This window comes from Schistocerca piceifrons, chromosome 3 (assembly GCF_021461385.2).
Source record: "Schistocerca piceifrons isolate TAMUIC-IGC-003096 chromosome 3, iqSchPice1.1, whole genome shotgun sequence".
In the NCBI taxonomy this organism is placed as follows: domain Eukaryota; kingdom Metazoa; phylum Arthropoda; class Insecta; order Orthoptera; family Acrididae; genus Schistocerca; species Schistocerca piceifrons.
Genome location: NC_060140.1, coordinates 120,010,713 through 120,031,356, shown reverse-complemented (window position 1 = coordinate 120,031,356; position 20,644 = coordinate 120,010,713). Strand labels below are relative to the sequence as shown.

Below are 20,644 nucleotides of genomic sequence, written 5' to 3'. Positions count from 1 at the left end.
TTCAACAAAAGCCCCTACCGAGCTACTGAGCGTCTCTCCTGCAGAGTCTTCTACTGGAATTTATCTATCATCTCCGTAACGCTTTCGCGATTACTAAATGATCCTGCCACGAAGCGCGCTGCTCTCCATTGGATCTTATCTATCCCTTCTATCAACCCTATCTGGTACGGTTCCAACACTGCTGGGCAGTATTCAAGCAGTGTGGGAACAAGCGTACTGTAACTTACTTCCTTTGTTTTCGGATTGCATTTCCTTAGGATTCTTCCAACGAATCTCTGTTGGGCTTCTGCCATACCGACGATCAACTTTATATGATCATTGCATTTTAAATCACTCCTAATACGTACTCCCAGATAATTTATGGAATAAGGGATGTTTCTTTCTATGTATTCGCAGCACATTACACTTGTCTACATTGAGATTTAATTGCCTTTCCCTGCACCATGCGTCAATTCGCTGCAGATCCTCCTGCATTTCTGTACAATTTTTTATTGTTACAACCTCTCGATATACCACAGCATCATCCGTAAAAAGCCTCAGTGAACTCCCGATGTCATCCACAAGGTCATTTACGTATATTGTGAATAGCAACGGTCCCACGACACTCCCCTGCGACACACCCGAAATCACTCTTACTTCGGAAGACTTCTCTCCTTTGAGAATGACATGCTGCGTTCTGTTATCTAGGAACTCTTCAGTCACACAATTGGTCTGATAGTCCATATGCTCTTACTTTGTTCATTAAACGACTGTGGGGAACTGTATCGAACGCCTTGCGGAAGTCAAGAAACACGGCATCTACCTGAGAACCTGTGTCTATGGCCCTCTGAGTCTCGTGGACGAATAGCGCGACCTGGGTTTCTCACGATCGTCTTTTTCGAAACCCGTGCTGATTCCTACAGAGTAGATTTCTAGTCTCCAGAAAAGTTATTATACTCGAAGATAATACGTGTTCCAAAATTCTACAACTGATCGACGTTAGAGATATAGGTCTATAGTTCTGCACATCTGTTCGACGTCCATTCTTGAAAACAGGGATGACCTGTGCTCTTTTCCAATCCTTTGGAACGCTACGCTCTTCTAGAGCGGTCGCGCGGTTCCAGACTGAAGCGCGGTACTTCTTCCGTAAACATGGAATGTGTCTTGCTTAAATTTGGATCAATAGCTGTGAGACTGTATTGCGATACTCGGCTTCATTCCAGGATTCTTCACTGCTTTCGCTGCGAGATGCCAGTGTCACGTATCCTCCATTACTGACATAAGCATCTTCGCGCTCTCCCCGTTTGCATACCAAACAGGCTCTCTCTTGTTGAACTCCTAATAGTTTCTCTCGTTTCACTGGACGATTTAAAAAAAAAAAATTAAAAAAGAAAAAGAAAACGCTCTGAACACTACGGGACTTGAAGTCTGTGGTCATCAGTCCCCTAGAACTTAGAACTACTTAAACCTAACTAACCTAAGGGCATCACACACATCCATGCCCGAGGCAGGATTCGAACCTGCGGCCGTAGCGGTCACGCGGTTCCAGACTGATGCGCCTAGAACCGCATGGCCGCACCGGCCGGCATAGAATCGCTGTTTTTCTCTAAATAGATAAATGGTTTAGTGGCCAGTGTAGGCAGCAAACTGCGGTGCTTTGCTAGTGATGCTGCTGTGTACGGGAATGAGTCCAAGCTGAGTTGCTGTAGAAGGACAGGAGACGACTTTCCCAAGATTTATGGTTGGTATAATGAAGGACAGCTAGCTCCAAATACAGGTGTAGTTGAGATGAGTAGGAAAAACAATCCCGTAATGTTAGAATATAGTATTAGTAGCGTGCAGCTTAACAAAATCACGTCGTTTAAATTCAGGGGAGTAACGTTGCAAAGAGATATGAAATACTAGCTGACCCGGCGAACTCTGTTCCGCCTTAATCTCTGCTCTGATCGCGACTTTGTAGTCATTATTTGGCATGCGCTGTAAAGCACCCCTGAACAGCCTGACCAACGCATGATGTTCGTGAAGTAGTTGCTGCAAATCTTGAAGAGTTGCTCTTTTCATTGCTGCATTGATCTCTTGACGGCGATCAAGTTGTTCTTCCAAGTTGCCCATGAAGTATACGTGTAAAAATTTATGCTGTGCATCTTCGAGAGGTAGCAATGATCCAATTCGATGGTGAATCTGTCCTTGTATCTAAAAAATAAAATATTACTTATTTATAAACACTTTTTTTAGAGTTAGCAAACATAATACGTACGAATAAGTGTAGTAAGTTATTCTTCTACCATATTGTGTGCAAGTACAAAAATAAATAAATAAATACTTTGAATGTCGGATTAAATCCTCGTTCTTCGATACTGTCTGCCCCAAATGCGGTCATTTGGAAACAACCATTGTATGTCTAGGTGTTTGAAAAAAAAAAAAGACGTGATTCGGGTGTTTCGCCACAAAGCAATGAACGCAATGGCTCAGGTGGCGGAGTCAATAATGGCAGTTTCACTTTCCCACAAAGGCAGCACAATCCGTGCGTTTCCCCGGAAAATTTCAATGCGCCGCAATACTTGCAAACAACGTCCATCGGCCCAATGCAAACGCAAGGATGCAAGCAGTAATCAGTGCTGCAATCGTATCAAAACGCATAACGCAAATCGATTCAAATCATCACGTGATAAATCTCTTCTTGTGCGTCGAAAATTATCTACATGTTGATCTCTGTTGTTCGCTCGACGATTTCGCATTGCCAATCGAGCCGTTTCACGGGCTGCCTCACTTTGCTCTTGTGATTGATAAGCACGAAGTCGAGGCATACTAACGCGGCGCTCTTCACGGGCAATTTGTTGTTCTTCTTCAGTCCTTTCATTCGCAATGTTTTGTATCCTTCTTGCATTACGGCTTTGTCGAGAAATATTCGATCGTCTTGGTCGTGGCATTGCTAATGGTGATTCAAATAAAATACAAATTATTTCTTTAAATTTTTAATTAATGATCTATACTGATACTTAACCATAGACGTTTATCTGTCATTTCCGTTCTGTTATTCCATGTCAGGTGTGTTTTTGTTATACCACGTTTTATGGTGACGTTTAGCTGGCATTTGCGTTTTGTTGTTCCATGAAAGATGCGTTTTTGTTATACCACGTTTTATAGCGGTCGAGCGGGATAAAAAGTATCCTATGTCCGTATCCTGGTTCTAAGATACCTCTCCACCAATTTTCAGCCACATCGGTCCAGCCGTTCTTGAGTTATAAATAGTGTAACTAACACGACTTTCTTTTATATATATAGATAACGTCTATGTGGGGATTGTGATAGTGAAACCGAATGGTGAACTTGAGTTTACTGGGAGAAGTTTGAGAAAGTGTAGCTCATTTGTAAATGACTTTGCATATAGAATAATAGTCAATCTCTTATTCAGTACAGCTGGAATGTCTGGGTTCCGCATGAGGTTGGATTAAAGTAAGACATTGAACCAGTTTAGAGGCAGGTTGCTGGATTTCTTGTCGGTAGCTTCAAACACCACACAGGTATTATGGACATGCTTCAGGATCGCAAGTGGAAATCTCTGGAGGGAAGGGGACGATCTTTTCAAGGAACAATACTGAGAAAATTTAGAGACCTGGCAATTGAAGCTGACTGCAGAACGATTGTGCTGTCGCTAACATACATGTTAGAAGCACGGAGGTAAGATATGAGAAATTGGTGCTCATATGGAGACATATAGGTCATTTTTCCCTCGCTCTGTTTGCCAGTGGAACAGGAAAGGCAATGACTATTAGTGCAATAGGGTACCACCTGCCACGCACCATATGATGGTTTGTGGAGTCTGTACAATATGTAGATGTAGTAGATGTAATCCAAATTGGTATCCTTCATTGGCGTCTGCTCAGTATCTTGTTGATTTCTTAGGCAGATATATAGCTGGTGTCTGTGAGTGTGTCCCGGTCAGTAGCGTGCAGGCAGATTGGTGTGTTGGTCGGAGTCCTCAAACACACTGGGTCAAGTCCAGCCACAGATTGGGACGGAGCTGAAGGCTGCTGCCGAAAATCACTACCGATGGTCGAGCTGTAAGGAGATGTTGACGAAATTTAGTATGTGGTACCACGGTCGTCAGTGCGCACTGCTGGCGGACGATGCTGGCTGGAGTCTCTTCTGGAGCATGCTGGAGACTGGCACATGCACAGAGGGATGGGTATGTCGCTGTTGTCCTCTGGCGTTTTTGCAGTGGGATGTGCTGCTGTTCTCACACTGAGGAGCGTGTACGAGGAGAGTTGTGGTTTTCGAATGTGTCTGGCTGCTTGGAGGACATGTGGGGTACGGTAACCTGCTGGCTGCGTATGTGTTATGTAATGGCAGGTTGCCAGGCGAGTGTTTACACAGCTTCTCCACCTTTATTGAGATGGTGAAGCCAGCTAGCCAGAGGCAAGAAGGAGAAAAACAGCGAAACAGTGAAACTTCCAAGAATGGAGAGCAGGAGGTGTAAGGAAGTCCACAAGGTCATAGGACACGACCGCAATGGGAGCACAGTGGAGGGCGAGAGGTGGCGGGGGGGGGCGGGGAGGGGGCGATGACTAGACAGAGGCGGCACCAGGCAGGGCCGCACATTAGGCGCAATGTGTGCCTTGGAGCCATCTGTCAGAGGAGAAGGTAAATGTGTGAGTTGGGAATGACCCACACACAGAAAACAAGTGGCCCAGGAAGGTGTGAAGGAATCAAGGATAGGGGAGGGGGAGGGTAAGCAGCAGATAGAAAGAAAGGCAGAATGATGAAAAATGTGGGAGGAGGTCAAATGCTTATGTTAGCACTGTTCGAGAATAGCAGAGTGTTGTCACCATCAGATGGAGAGAGGAAGGCAATGGAATGGGAGGATGCTAAGGGCACAAAAAGTGAAGGAGAAACTCTGGAGGAGATGGGAGCATCGAACGGGCTGGCAGTGGGCCACACTGCATATGTATATGTATACCTTATACAAACACTGTAAACTGACTCGTTCCATTCATTTCAATAAAAGAAACGTTAAAAATGACCTATGGAACATGTTACTAACTACCTAAATAACTAAACACAGTGTTAGTCCTTCTCAGTAGGAAACTGAAACAGAATGAGAAGAGTGTTCATTGTTGCCAGATTTTCTCCTCCCCCTCCCCTCTCCCTCTCATCTTTCACCATCCACTCATATACACACTGCCCCTCCACCTTACCCACCCCCTCACTCCCACCTCACTCCCCTCACCTCACCCTTCCCCCACTGCTCCATTCTCCTACTTCTACTCCCACTACCATGCCCCCCTCCCCCACCTCTTCTCTCCCTCTAACCCTGTGACATCATTGATAATGTCATGGATAGTTACCAGATTGCAGCCACACCTCTGATATTGACTGATTGCCCTATTGCAAAGTTATGGTAAACTGAAGAATGGTAAGAAATTCAAACAGTGCTAGTGTGCTACAGGCCAATGATACAACTGTGGAAGTTGGGGTATTATACTAAGTATAAATTGGCCTGAAATTTTAAAAAATGCGGTGAGACATTGGTCTGTTAGTGTGAAATTCAAGAGCAGTCTGTAGGACATGAGAACCCACTGTGACGATTCGAGGTAGTGACCTGGATATATTAGGACACTCTCTACGATGCCCAATCAAAGATGGCGACCAGGGGACACTAGGACGTTCAATATGACGTCATAATCTAAGATGTAAATCCAAGATGGTGAACAGGGGATCTGAGAACAAATCCAATATGGTTTGTCTACGGAAAGGAGGACAGCCTTTATGGTTGGAAGATCACTTGTTCCAAGTTTAAAATGGTGCAGGAATTCACAAAATCATCGGTTTTCCCCATTCTTTACAATTCACTTGTGCTATTATTAAACAATTCTACCAACCCCCTCCATTCCCAACGTTGCAACTCGTAAGCTTGAAACCCAAGAGCTGACATGTTCTATCTTCAAAACTGAATAGCCCATATTTGGTTGTGAAACACTTGTCACCATCATATGTGGTGATACAGTTGTTCATTTGTACCTTTATTATTGAAATAAAGAACACAAAGTGGAGAATTCCTTCGACTCTCAGAAATTTCACCACCAGGGCACAGACGGCGTAAAGGCAAATGCTGTTAGTGCCACACCAAGCTGGGTGGAGCTGCGCTACCCTCTCTCCACACTTCGAGTTTCCAGTAAATCCTACATTGGCACCTGTCGTCGTGCCACCAGCATTGTCTAGTGCACCTGATACATGGACCAGATACGAAGTCAGCACTTTAAATTCATTTCAGGCACAGAGTTACCACTGTCACTAACGTCTGGACCACTCAAGCCTTGGTATAGTGCAGCTATCAAAGTGGTGTTATTCTCAGTGACTTTGTAGCTGACTCCTAAACCTCCAGATGTCAGACACTCAGGTCGGTACCAAACGTCGTGTGTCGATTGAGTATCAACGAAAACACCGATTATTTCGTGCTGTGTGCTGTCGTCCAGTAGAATATGCATAAATGGTAATTAAAAGTAACACCAGAACTCCAGAGTATAGGCAAACCGCATCTGTAAGGTCCTAATGTGAAGATCTCTGGTTACCAGTATGGTAGCTCAGCGTGTTCGGTCAGAGGGTTAGCTGCCTTGTGTAATAAAATAAAAATAAGTGACTGGATCAAAGATGAACCTGAACAGGCGCCATGGGACGTGCGCCCCGACCAGAAACAACGACCAATAACGAACAAAACGTGATCGAAAAAGAAGGCAGGTGAGCTGGTAGAATGTCAGATCGTTGTAATAAAGGTCACGAGGTCGAAACCCACTGATGGCGAATTCTTTTTTTAAAGACTACGCGTGAAATTGTAGTACGCGAGAACATTTTTTTGCCTTGTGAAAGGACGTTTCATAGTTCGTAGTAATGTTGTTTTGGCAGTCTGCCTTCGCTACATTAGTTGAAAGTAGCAGTCCTTTAGAGTACATTGTGTAGATAGGTGTGGTGTTATCTATACAAATGTACGCTATAGGTTTACTACTTTCAATTAATGAAGCGAAAGCAGACTGCCTAAAGAATATAACTACAAACTCCGAAACGTCCTTTTACGTGGCAGAAAAATGGTCTCCCATATAACAATTTCACGCGTTATGTGTTAAATAAAATTATGATTAGTGCGTCTGGAACTAGGGATCTTTATCACAACAATCTGACGCGCTACCAAGTCACCTACCAGAGAGTATGTCACAGATATGATTTGCCTATACTCTGTAAAATTGGCGTTACTTTTAATAACCGTTTACGCATCTTCTAATGGACGACAGCACACAGCACGAACTAAATCGGTGTTTTGGCTGACAATGTATCGTCACACATCTGAGTGTCTGACATCTGTAGATTTGGGTGTGAGTGCAAGTGACAGTAAACACATTGTTGTAGGTATGTCCGCAGACCATGAGTTCAGTGTTGTGGTAATTTTTGAAAATCCAAAATTTAATGATATGAAGTTAGTGCTTTCAGACCATTAATGTCAGAATTCAGCGCAAATAACTATAATGCTCAATGATTAACGTTCGATGTTCAAATACATACATTGTTACTGGATTGTCATACAAAATGTGTTGGAACTACCCAAGAACAGTGAAAATATACAATAACGATAATACCACATAGTCCATTCACTAAAATGAATCTACAGTCACGAACATGATGTGTGCTAGCTCAGCCATCCAGTGTGCAGGGTATGACCGTCTTGGGAGCTGGGAATTTTTTTTGGAAATGTATGGCATGCGTTTACAAATATGACAATTCAGAAAATTTCTGTGGAGGCCTTTGCAACTAATTTCGGCGTATGTTGTGCCTCAGTATGCAGCTGCATTAGCAACATCATTACCTGGCATTGCTAGAGAAGTGTGTGCATTTATATATATATATATATATATATATATATATATATATATATATATATATATATATATATGGTATTTGTATACTTTTAATTGTTAGCTCAAATTTAAAAAGAGAAAACATCATCTTTCTAAACTGTGTTTCATATCATAAAAACTTCAAATTATTGAATAAATTCTCTAGTTGATATAACAAAAGTATATTTGACATCCAGAGTGATTTACATATCCAGTAAGAGCCGACCATGTAACATTAACGTATAGGCAGGAGCATGTAGTAGAAGTGCTATGCAAGTACAAACGAATAGTTGTCCATGTACAGCATACATCTATACCTGGGAGACAAGTTCTTGATGTAAGGAGCCGTGAATTTACAGTCCAGGTATTGCTGTATCAAAGAGACATAGAACATTTTTACATGACATAAGTCTTGATAGTTCAGCTATTGCAATGCCATAGAGTAATGGAGCATTGGCAGCTGTAACAAAATACATGTTACACTAAAATTATTACAAACTGTCCCATTTTACAGAAAAAGCTGGAACAAATTGGCTTTCATTATTTATAAATGTTTTACAGCTTTACATAGTGAACTCTCAAAACTAAGTACCTCAGGCAGGTGTAGAAGTAAAAGACTACACAGAACCCACAGAGTGACTTTACAGTCTAAGTCGTCACTATGTCGAAATGACTTAATATATCTTAAAAGAGACAAAACTTATACAACAACTCAACTGATGCAGTGTCATAAAGAGAGAGAGGGTTAACATTTCAAGCGTTTTGTAGCTGTTGTTGGACTTAGTAGTTCATTATTAGAAGTATGAAACATACAAAATGTCTGTGTGAGTGAGAGATCACGATCAAGAAAACTTTCTGCAGCTACAGTGGAATCGTTCTTTGACTTCATAAACTACATTTCACTGGAAAATACTATGCATTATATTTCATGTGCCAAATTTGACTCATATCAATGCCATCAGCAACCTTTTCATTTTGTGTCACACAGTATCGATGATGTAACGTACAGAAATGTGGTATTAAGCAATGATTACCATTTCTCAAAAAGAGGCAATAAATATCATTGATAACGTGTGTTGGCCAGCATCTTCTGAGCAGTGACGTTTCACTCATGGCTCTGTTCTGAGTAGACATAGGGGCAGCCAGTTGTGGGCTGTCCACCTGCATGTCATCAAGAGGCGAATCTCACCAGAGAATCCCGTTTCAGGTACGTGAGCAGAGTTATTCCGCCTGTAAATGGCTTATGCACCTAGTTTATTGATTTCCACTCTTGCAAAAATGTCATTCTTTTTTAATCACGTACACTGCTCAGACATGTTCTGAGTACACATAGGGGCAGCCAGTTGTGGTCTGTCCACCTGCATCTAATGAAGAGGCGATTCTCACCAGAGAATCACGTTTCAGGTACGTGAGCAGAGTTATTCCGCCTGTAAATGGCTTATGCAGCTAGTTTATTGATTTCCACTCTTGTAAAAATGTCATTCTTTTTTAATCACGTACACTGCTCAGACACAACATAATGACCACCTACCTAGTAGCCTGTATGTCCACCTTTGGCACAGATAACAGTAGCGGCTCAGCGTGATTTGGAAGCAAAGACGACTTGGTCGGTCACTGGTGTGAGTTGACACCCCATCAACACACACAGGCCACCTAATTCTCTTAACTCCGTGGAGGTGCGCGATGACCTCTGATGACGCATTCAATCACATTCCATGTGTGTTTGATCGGGTTTGGATCTGACGAGTTGGGGGCCAGCACACCAATTGCAACTCGGCACTGTGCACCTCGAACCACCCCATCACACTCCTGAGCTCGTGACACGGCACATTCCCTTGCTGAAAAATGTCACTGCCATCTGGAAACATGTTCGTCATGAAGGGATGTAGGTGGTCTGCAATCAGTGTGTGATACTCCCTTGTCGGCAATGGTGCTTTGCACGAGCACCACTGGACCCATGGATTTCCGCGTGAACGTTCCCCAGAGCATAATGGAGTCGCTGCCAGCTTGTCTCTGTGCAGCAGTACAGGTGTCAAGGAGCTGTTCCCCTGGAAGACTACAGATTCGCGCCCTCCCGTCGGCATGATGTTGTTTCATCAGACCATGCAACGCCCCGCCACTGTGCCAACGTTCAGTGCCAGTGGTTGCGTGCCAATTTCAATAGTAGTTCCCAATGTTGTGGTGTTTACATTGGCATATGCACGGGCCATTGGCCGCGAAGGCCCATCGTTAGATGTGTTCAGACACTCTTGTACCCTGCCCAGGAGCTAAAATCTGATGTTAGTTCTGCTACAGATTCTCCCTTGGTAAACTATTTTTTAGATTGTGGTTTGGTCTCAGGAGTATAGTAATGTATCGATGTTTCATTCACGGTGACGAAACGACGCTTAAAGTCCTGTGGATTCTTCCTGAACAGCTGCAAACCATCCTTGCAACACTTCACACGATTCCATTTATGATCAAGCGTGAGCAATGGCGGAACCCATCTTGCGGGTGGCTTTCTCATCTCCAAATGTTTATGCAAAATGTTGTGTAGCCGTTCATTCGAGATGCCCACAGCACTAGCACTATCACGCACCTTAACTCTTCTGTCATCCATCACCATATCCTGGATTTTATCAATGATTTCTGGAGTTGTAACTTCCACAGGGCGTCCAGAACGTTCAGCATCACTTGTGCCCATATGGGCAGTCTGAAAATTTTGAAACCACTTGTAAACTGTTCTAATCGAAGGTGCAGAGTCATCGTAATGTTTATCAAGCTTCTCTTTGGTCCCCTGAGGCGTTTTGCATTTCATAAAGTAATGTTTAATCAGCACATGAAAATGTTTTTTGTCCATTTTTTGACAATCACTCGACTTCGTTGATTCACACTAATGCCAAACAAAAACAAACAGACCAATACGGCTCAAACTTAGTGTGCGTTCTTTCCAAAGATGCTACTAACTGCTACCCTGAGTGGCCTGGCGGTTCTAGGCACTACAGTCTGGAACCGCGCGACCGCTACGATCGCAGGTTCGAATCCCGCCTCGGGCATGGATGTGTGTGATGTCCTTAGGTTAGTTAGGTTTAAGTAGTTCTAAGTTCTAGGGGACTGATGACCTCAGAAGTTAAGTCCCATAGTGCTCAGAGCCATTTGAACCATTTGCTACTAACTAAACATGACCTCGGTACGCGCCGGTGGTGCCATCTCTCGGACTTTGCACCAACTTTTCAAACGCGCCTTGCATAATGACAAGTATTTGACAGCAACATGTGAGACATTCCGTTTTAAAGGTAGAACAAGTCAGCTCTTGAGATTCAAACGAAGGTTGACAATTATCGGAACTGCAATTTTGGAGGAGTGGGGGAGGAATTGTTTAAGCATAGTACAAGCGTATCATGTGCAAGAGTGAACAGTACCATCATCAGAGTGGGGAAAACCGATGATATATCGAATGTCCGGCCATTTTCAGATTAGGTTAAGGGATCCTACAACCATCAGGTCGTCCTCATTTCCATATGTCCACCATCTTAGATGTAAGTGACATGGCGTCCATGTAGACTGTCCTCATATCTCCAGGTCACTATCTGGGGTCGCCGTCTTGGATTGTAATATCATACCTACTGTCCTCGTATCCGCAGACCGTCATCTTGGATCACAATCTTGTATTCTCAGGCCATAGAGACTGCCCCTGTATCCTCAGTTCGTCAGCTTACATTGTTTTCTTGGATTCTGACGTCATACAGACGTTTCGGTTTAGAATGTTACGATATTGCGGCGAGGGGCTTTAAATTTCTATGACCACTGTAAACATGTACCTCCAAACAAACATAATATTTACCATGTAACTTTGATTTACCATGGACTCTACCTCCGAAAATGACATATAAAATTCAAAATCCATCCCAGCATATACATTTTGAACACATGTTAAAAACACTTTCGATAACATACGTTTCACACAGGGAGAAACAACACTTGTACAAGAAAACCCGAAGGCACCCAATAAGAGAGGCCAGCCCAGAATCCATAAGACTGCCATTCCCATGAGGTGAATTGTAAATGATTGTGTACCTCCTACAAACCTACTAACAGTGCAGATGCAATCTCTGTTGATTCAGTATTATACATCTGAAAATTGTAGGACAAGAAAAATTGCTATTTAGCTAAAAACACAACAGATAATAACGAAATCATGTACAACAACGTTGCTTTGCTTCGATTTAGGAAAACTGTACATTATCATTACATTAACATCCCTGTTAACAAGGTCATTAAACTAACTGAAGAAAACCTGATGAGACACAAGCAGCTTCCTCAGGAACATGTGGATGAAACAATAACATTGTTACAGTTAATAATACAACAAAACTGTTTTGAATTCAGTTAGGAGTACCATGGTCAAAGATGTTTATCTATTTCCGGGACACTAGCCAACATCTTCATGAATCATACCGAAAAACTAGTATTTGAAATTCTCTTAAAAAAGTGAGGTTACAATGTCATCTACTGATACAACTAGATGGATGACATAATATACACTGAAGAGCCTAAGAAACTGATACACTTGCCTAATATAGTGTAGGGTCACCGCGAACATGCAGAAGTGCCCCAACACAGCGTGGCATGGACTCAATTAATGTCTGGAGTACTGCTGAAGAGAAATGACACCATGGGAGCAGGGCTATCCATAAATCCGTAAGAGTACGACAGGGTGGAGATCTCTTCTGAACAGCACGTTGCAATGCTTCCCAAATATGATCAATAATGTTCATGCCTAGGGAATTAGGTGGCCAGCGAAAGTGTTTAAACACAAAAGAGTGTTTCTGGAGCTACTCTGAGGCAATTCTGGACGTGTGGGGTGTCGCCTTGTCCTGTTGGAATTGCCCTAGTCCGTCGGAATGCGGAATGCACTATGGACATGAGTGGATGCAGGTGATCAGACAGGATGCTAACATACGTGTTACCTGTCAGACTCGTATCACTCCAACTGCAAACGCCCCACACCATTAAATGGACTCTGTCAGCTTGAACAGTCCCCTGGTGGCATGCAGGTACCATGGATTTATGATGTTGTCTCCATACCTGTACACGTCCATCCGCTTGATACAATTAGAAACGAGACTCGTTCGACCAGACAACAAGTTTGCAGTCATCAACAGTCCAACGTCGGTGTTCACTGACCCAGGCGAGACGTAGAGCTTTGTGTTGTGCAGTCATCAAGAGTACAGGAGTGGGACTTCGGCTCAGAAAGCCTATATCGATTATGTTTCTTTGAATGATTCGGACGCTGACACTTACTGATGACCTAGCATTGAAATCTGTAGCAATTTGCGGCAGGCTTGCACTTCTTTCACGTTGAACGATTCTCTTCAGTCGGCGTTGCCCCCTCTCTCGCAGGATCTTTTTCCAGCCGCAGTGACGTCGGAGATTTGATGGTTTACTGGATTCCGACATTCACAACACACTCGTGGAATGACCGTACGGGAAAATCCCCACTACATCGGTAACTCGGAGATGCTGTGTCCCATCGCTCGTGCACCGACTATAACACCACATTCAAACCCACATAAATCTTGATAACCTGCCATTACAACAGCAGTAACCAATCTAACAATTGCGCCACTTCTTCTTCTTTTTCATTGTATTTAAATTCCCCATTGGAGCGGGCTGGCAGCAGCACATGAGCTGCTCTTCAGCCGAAAGACGTAGAACATACAATAGAAGAAATTAAAAATAACATAAAGGAGGAAATACGGTGGATATAGATATAAAAAAGGGGGAACATTATGGAAGACAATGGACAAAAAGGGGCGACTGTAAAATGGAGATAAAAACCGTAAAAAAGTAGCACACACAAAAGAACCATACACTGGGGCAATTAAAAGAACACAAGGCGAAGTACGACCGGCGCATAAAAGTATCGACGGTCAATGTACAGTGGAACAGCACCAAACACTACACTGACATAGCGCACTGATATTGTTGTTGTTGTCGTTATTGGTGTTGTTGTGGTCTTCAGTCCTGAGACTGGTTTGATGCAGATCTCCATGCTACTCTATCCTGTGCAAGCTTCTTCATCTCCCAGTACTTACTGCAACCTACATCCTTCTGAATCTTGTTAGTGTATTCATCTCTTGGTCTCCCTCTACGATTTTTACCCTCCACGCTGCCCTCCAATGCTACATATGTGATCCCTTGATGCCTCAGAACATGTCCTACCAACCGATCCCTTCTTCTTGTCAACTTGTGCCACAAACTCCTCTTCTCCCCAATTCTATCCAATACCTCCTCATTAGTTATGTGATATACCCATCTAATCTTCAGCATTCGTCTGTAGCACCACATTTCGAAAGCTTCTATTCTCTTCTTGTCCAAAATATTTATTGGCCATGTTTCACTTCCATACATGGCTACACTCCATACAAATACTTTCAGAAACGACTTCCAGACGTAAAGGATGGTAAAAATAATACAAGCAGCAAAGTTACGAGGAAACGACAGTCAATGAACAAGCACAACACTCACATACAAAATACGTAACATATTCAAGAAACAGGACATAAACATTGGCTACAAAAGGAATAATTCAGTACAGAATCAGATCTGCAAATTAAAACGAAATCATGAAAGATCGCAGCAATCTGGTATCTACGAGCTACTGAGACGAATTCTACATTGGAATGTCTGGCACGACGCTGGACACAAGGTGTAAAGAACATCTCAGGGGCACGGAAATGCAGTACAAGCGACTCATAACAGAAATAAGGTATGAGCATCTCAAAAATCAGTAAAAACTGACATCTGTTCATTTTTCAAGAAAGCTGACATACACACAAAACATTGATTCACAATTAGCAGCTACTTAGTGACCAGATAAATATGAGAAAGCAGACAATAAACAGAATAATTGAACATATGACATAAAGAAAAGGTTACACTTCCATTCTCTCTCTCTCTCTCTCTCTCTATCAATCTCTCTCTGTCCCTCCCAACCTCTCCTATATTTCGCCTCTGCATACACCCACTTTCCTCCGCTAAATTACCAAGCACCTCTGGCATGGTCCTTGTCTGTCCTCGTCCGAGATCCCAAGTGAGCCTTTACTTCGCTTCCATTGGTCGGGGGTTGCGAGCAATGCTTCCCAAGTGAGCCTTTCCTTGCTTCCATTGGCCGAGGGTTGCGAGTAATGCTTGGAGCATAGCAGAGCAGGAGGAGGACGTTTTAACGGATCTGAATCCTGCAGTCGAGAAGGCGAAGCACCTCTGTCATGGTCCTTGTCTGTCCTCGTCCGAGATCCCAAGTGAGCATTTCCTTCGCTTCCATTGGTCGGGGGTTGCGAGCAATGCTTCCCAAGTGAGCCTTTCCTTCGCTTCCATTGGTCGGGGGTTGCGAGTAATGCTTCCCAAGTGAGCCTTTCCTTCGCTCCCATTGGCCGAGGGTTGCGAGTAATGCTAGCCAACAGCCCTTACTGCGAGAACAGAGCTTAGCCCAGCACCTGGCGCAAGAACGGTAAACCGGCTGCGAGAGCGGTCTCAACACTCGCTGAGTAGCAGTCGAGGGTTGAGCATCGCTCCTCTCACTCGCGTACTGTCAGCCATAGGCCCCCGCTAGTACGGGAGTACAAACAGAAGCGTTCTCCGGCTCTGTTTTTATTAAAACATTGACGGGCACTTGCGCCTAGGTCTTAGCACGGACGGCACTTGGAGAAAATTTTGCATGGCGTCACCTGGCAGAATTGTCGTGTCTTCTCGCCGTTGTGGAATGTCGAGCTTGGGTGGCGTCTTGGGGTCGCGGCGGTCTCTTTCCGCCGACGACACGAGGCGCGCTTTCTTGTTGCCGCGGGCCGCGCGGCCGGCCATCTCTAGCACCTCGGCTGCCGCAGAGTCAGTCTCTGCCCCCCCCCCCCCCCCAAGAACAGGGAAAATGTAGGCCAGGACCTGGAAGCGGGCCGCGGAACCACAGAAATGTTTTCCGCCGCCCCCGTTCAGAACTCCGCGTCTGCCATCGTAATAGTAGGGTCAGCAATGCCACCGGAAAACCTAACGGTGACAACAAAAGTGGCAACTGACAATAACCTGGCAGCAAGCCCCCTTTCCGCTACCGACATGGCAAAACTACATAAAACGCAGACAAATACATCGTCAGGACTTGCGATCCCGCCCCTCCCTCCCCTCTCCTGCTTGCCAACGGCTGTGGCCTCCTTGCTGAACATATCCGCAGCCTAAATGGCAAGCAGAAGCCCAGTCAACCGACTAAGATCCTCCCCAACCCGCAACTGCCACCCAACCCCCTACCCGATCCCAGTTCCTCAAATCCCCCCCACTCAAGTCCACCACATCCAAACAAAGGCGTGTAAGGAAGGACAAGAAGGAGAATCACTCCAAGGGGAAAAAGCACTCCACCACCCCTATCCCAACCACTTCCACACCCTCTGAGGAGCCAGTGCCCCCAACAGCACCTGTCGTCGTCCTAGGAGGGGACCAGGAAACAGCGGCACTGGAAGGGAACCGCATAAACGGGCAGGATTCGGATGGTTTCGTGCTGGCGAGGAAAACCTTTCGCCAGCCGAGGCTCCCGCCGGCCCGGGGAGTGGAACCCACCCCGAACAGGTTCCAGGCGGTGGCCGATGAGCCAGAGACACCACATGACACAACAACACAAACACAAAACCAGGTCACCCACCACCTCCCTCCGATCGTCGCGGAGTTCACTCAGAACTACGAGGAACTCTACGAAATGTTAAAAACAGCAATCGGGGGAGGCAATTTCAAGGCAAAACCTGCTGGTGGTGACAAAATAAAAATTACATTAATCACACTCGAGCACTACACCACAATAAAAACACTTCTGAACAGCAAAAACATACCCCACTACACTTTCCCCACAACAAAAACACGCAATAAAAACATAGTCATCAGGGACCTACCAAGACGAGTGGCCCCCCAGGCGATCAAAACAGACCTGACTGCCCAGGGGTACGTCGTCAAGGCGGTCCAACAGATGGGAAACATAGGGAGCAAATGGCCCCTGTATCAGGTGACACTGCCGGACGTCCCACAAAACAAAAGGCACATTAAGATGATCCTGGCGGTCCCTGTGACCATTGAACCACTGCGCCGCAAAAACAAGACGGTGCAGTGCTTCAGATGTCAGGGCCTCAACCACATTGCGGCACACTGCTCCATGGCAGTGAGGTGCAGAAAATGCGCCGAGGCCCATGACACACGAACGTGCAACATGAAACACACGGACCCGCAAATAAGGTGCGCGCTGTGTGGCAAAAACCACACAGCGGGTTACCAAGGTTGCGAGGTCCATAAAAGACACACACAGCAGGCAAAGGGCGCAAAGGCCGCCCCCCACACACGAAAAGAAAACTCCACGAACCCATCCAGACACACAAGAAACCAAAACACGACAACACACACAGACAAGGCCTGGGTAAAACCAAGGCCAGACACACCCAGGGCAACATATACAGAAGTGGTTTCTCCCCCGAGGAACCATGAAAGCATTGCCCAACCACCACAACACCAGACACCAACACAAGAACAACATCGGGAAATACACAGCAAAAACGACCAGGTCCACCTTGACGGAGAAGGCCCTAGGAAACCCCAGACACACTTCCCCCCCATGGATCAGTTGTTAGGCGTAATGGTGCAGACCATGAACCTCGTCATGGAAATGATGAAGGAATTCAGGGAAGCCCAGAAGCAGAACACGCAGATCCTCGCTGCCCTTCAGGCAACAGTCCAGCAGTCGCTCCCCTCTGCGACTTCCTCAGTGGCATCAAAACCCCATCATGGATAGACGACCAAACATCCAAGGCCTGACAATGTGCGTCTTTAACGCAGACGGCATTGTCAATCAAGAGGTCGAGTTCAGAGAACTCATGAAGGAGTTCTCCATCGACATATGCATGATGGGGGAAACCCACCTAAATCCGGGAGTAAAAGCGACAGTTCCCAACTACATTAGCTACCGTAAAGACAGGCCAACCCAAGGCGGAGGAGTGGCCATATATGTAAAAAGAGGGATCCCCCACCACCAGGTATTCTTACCAGCTACCAACAAAATCGAAGCAGTGGCGGTGGAAGTAACCACTGCCACTGGACCCCTAACAATTGTTGCAGTCTACCGACCCCCACATGACCAGATAGATGAGGGAGACATAGCTGCTCTAGGGCAAATTGAAGGCAAACTCGTAATAGGGGGAGACTTCAATGCCAAACACCCTGACTGGAATTCCAGAGTAACCTCCAGAGCAGGCGCCAAGCTGCAACAACTAGCGCGTGCCCACAACTTCGAAACATGGGGTCCAGTCGAGCCCACACATTTTCCGATGTGTTAGACATAGCTCTCACTAGGAGGATCGCAGGATTTGTGACCGCAAGGACAATCAACAGAATGTCCTCCGACCACAACCCAGTGATTCTAGAAGTCGATGTGGGAGAATGGGTAGCACTCCCACGGTACCAGACGTCTTACAAACGAACAGACTGGGAGCGATACCAAGAAACTGTCGCCTCTGATATCGCTCGCGCTCCGCCACCTACTGCCGAAACAGTAGATAAAGCGCTACTAGACTTGACAGGCACCATTTTGCAGGCAGCGGAAGAGGCCACCCCACCACAAAGGGATGGCCCTCCACCGCAAATACAGCTCCCGGAACACTTACTAGCTCAAATCCGTCACAAGAACAGAGTGGCAAAAGAGTGGAAGATCACCAGAAATCAGGCCACCAGGAGGCTGCTCAATCGTCTACAGAGAGAACTGAAGGTAGCGCTCAATGAGCACAGAAACCAGCAATGGCAAAACCGCCTCACAGCTCTCAAAGTAGACGATCATACACTTTGGCAAGCAACCAAACAATTCACAAAAAGACGCGCTAGGATGCCGCCACTGCATGGCGAGCGGGGATTGGTCTACAGCAATGCTGAGAAGGCCAACGCCCTCGCCGACTCCTTCGAGAAGCAGTTTCAAACGGCAGAACCCCAGGATGAAGAGCATGAAGAGGTAGTCAGTCGTCAACTGGCTGTCTTCCTCAATGCTGAGGAGGACCCAGAGGACGAACCCATACTTTTTGCCCCCGAGGACGTGGCAAGAGTAATCAGGTCCCTCCCTACAAAAAAGGCGCCAGGGCACGACAGTGTCACAAACCAGTTAGTCAAAAAACTCCCACCCACAGCGATCACACACCTCGCGAACGTCCTCAACGAGATTACTCGTTCCCGTGAGTTCCCAGCTTGCTGGAAACATGCGGAAGTGGTCGCGATACACAAATCAGGAAAAGACCCTCTATTCCCGCAGCACTACAGGCCGATTAGCCTCTTGCCAACTCTCAGCAAGATCTATGAGCGCCTCCTGCTAAAACCCATGCAAGAACATATTACCAGAGAGCAAATTCTGCCGGATTTCCAATTTGGATTCCGGCAGAACCACTCTGCCCACAACAGGTCATGAGAATGGTTGAAGCAGCCACAGAGGGCTTTAACCACAGAGGCTACTGCGGGATAGTGCTACTAGACGTAGCCAAAGCCTTTGATTCAGTATGGCATAGAGGGCTACTCTACAAGTTGTACTCACAAGGGTTTCCAGGGAGCATAGTTCAGCTAATCAAGAGCTACCTCACGAATAGGACTTTCTCCGTCAAAGTAGAAACTGCCACCTCCACCAGAAGGCGTATTCGTGCCGGGGTGCCACAGGGATCGGTCCTGGGGCCCGTATTGTACAGCTTGTACACTGCGGACACTCCAACGGCCCCCCTGGTGCACACCGCGCAGTACGCAGATGACACAGCCTTTTACACGAGAAATGCGAACAAGGACCTGGTCATTCGTAGGCTACAAAGGGTTTTAGATGACACAGAAACCTGGGCCCGTCGCTGGCGCATCACCATCAACTCGGAGAAGACGCAAGCAATGCTGATTACCCGCAGGCTCGGAAGGCGCGAACCTCCTCAACGTCCCCCCCTCCACCTCCACCTAAATGGAACCCAACTCCCCTGGCGCAGAACCGCCAAGTACCTTGGCGTAACCTTGGACTCTCGTCTTACGTGGAAACCCCACATAGACGAGGTCCACAGGAAGGTCTGCTCCAGAATGTCCATCCTATACCCTATCCTGAACACAAACAGCTCCCTTCCCTGCCCAGTAGCAGTAAACGTTTACCAGGCCCTGATCCGGCCAGTAATGGAGTATGCGTGCCCTGTCTGGGGATACGCGGCGAAGCAGCACCTGGACAAATTCCAGAGGCTGCAAAACCGCGCCCTCAGAAGGGCACTGCATCTACCTCTCGGATTCCCCACAGACGACCTGCACGCCGCAGCCGATATCCCACTCCTGAGAGAGCGTTTCCAGGATCTGGCAAGGGCCTTCTATGAAGGTACTTCCAGATCCGGAAATGCACTCATCCACTCCCTTGGTCGGTATGACATGTCCCGCGATAAACACAAGCGCCCTATGACGATCTTCGACGATTAAGTCGAAGAGAAAAATCCCAATACCCAATCCCTAATCCAGTTCCTTCCCATATATCACCAATCATCTCGCCTACCTCAGGCAAGTCCCAGATACACACACAACAATTCATCGCATATCACAGACACCAAAAATATATAGAAAAATCACACACACATGTACACAGGGGAGTAAAAGCCAAAAGGCTACAAACTCCCCCTCACACTTCCCCAAAGAGGGGAAAGTATTAGATGAGTGCAGGCTAGCCCAGCACCTGGCGCAAGAACGGTAAACCGGCTGCGAGAGCGGTCTCAACACAAGCAGTAGAATTCAAG

The 20,644-nt window shown here is 45.9% G+C and overlaps 1 protein-coding gene across 1 annotated transcript in view; it reads right to left on the bottom strand.

Moving 5' to 3' along the window:
* The window catches only part of LOC124788445 (organic cation transporter 1-like), a 113,988-nt gene that overhangs the window by 46,510 nt on the left and 46,834 nt on the right, over nt 1–20,644 (bottom strand). Inside the window, exon 3 of the mRNA XM_047255717.1 lies at nt 8,223–8,325. Within this exon, the coding sequence (XP_047111673.1) occupies nt 8,223–8,325 (103 nt within the window). The remainder of the gene's footprint in view (nt 1–8,222; nt 8,326–20,644) is intronic.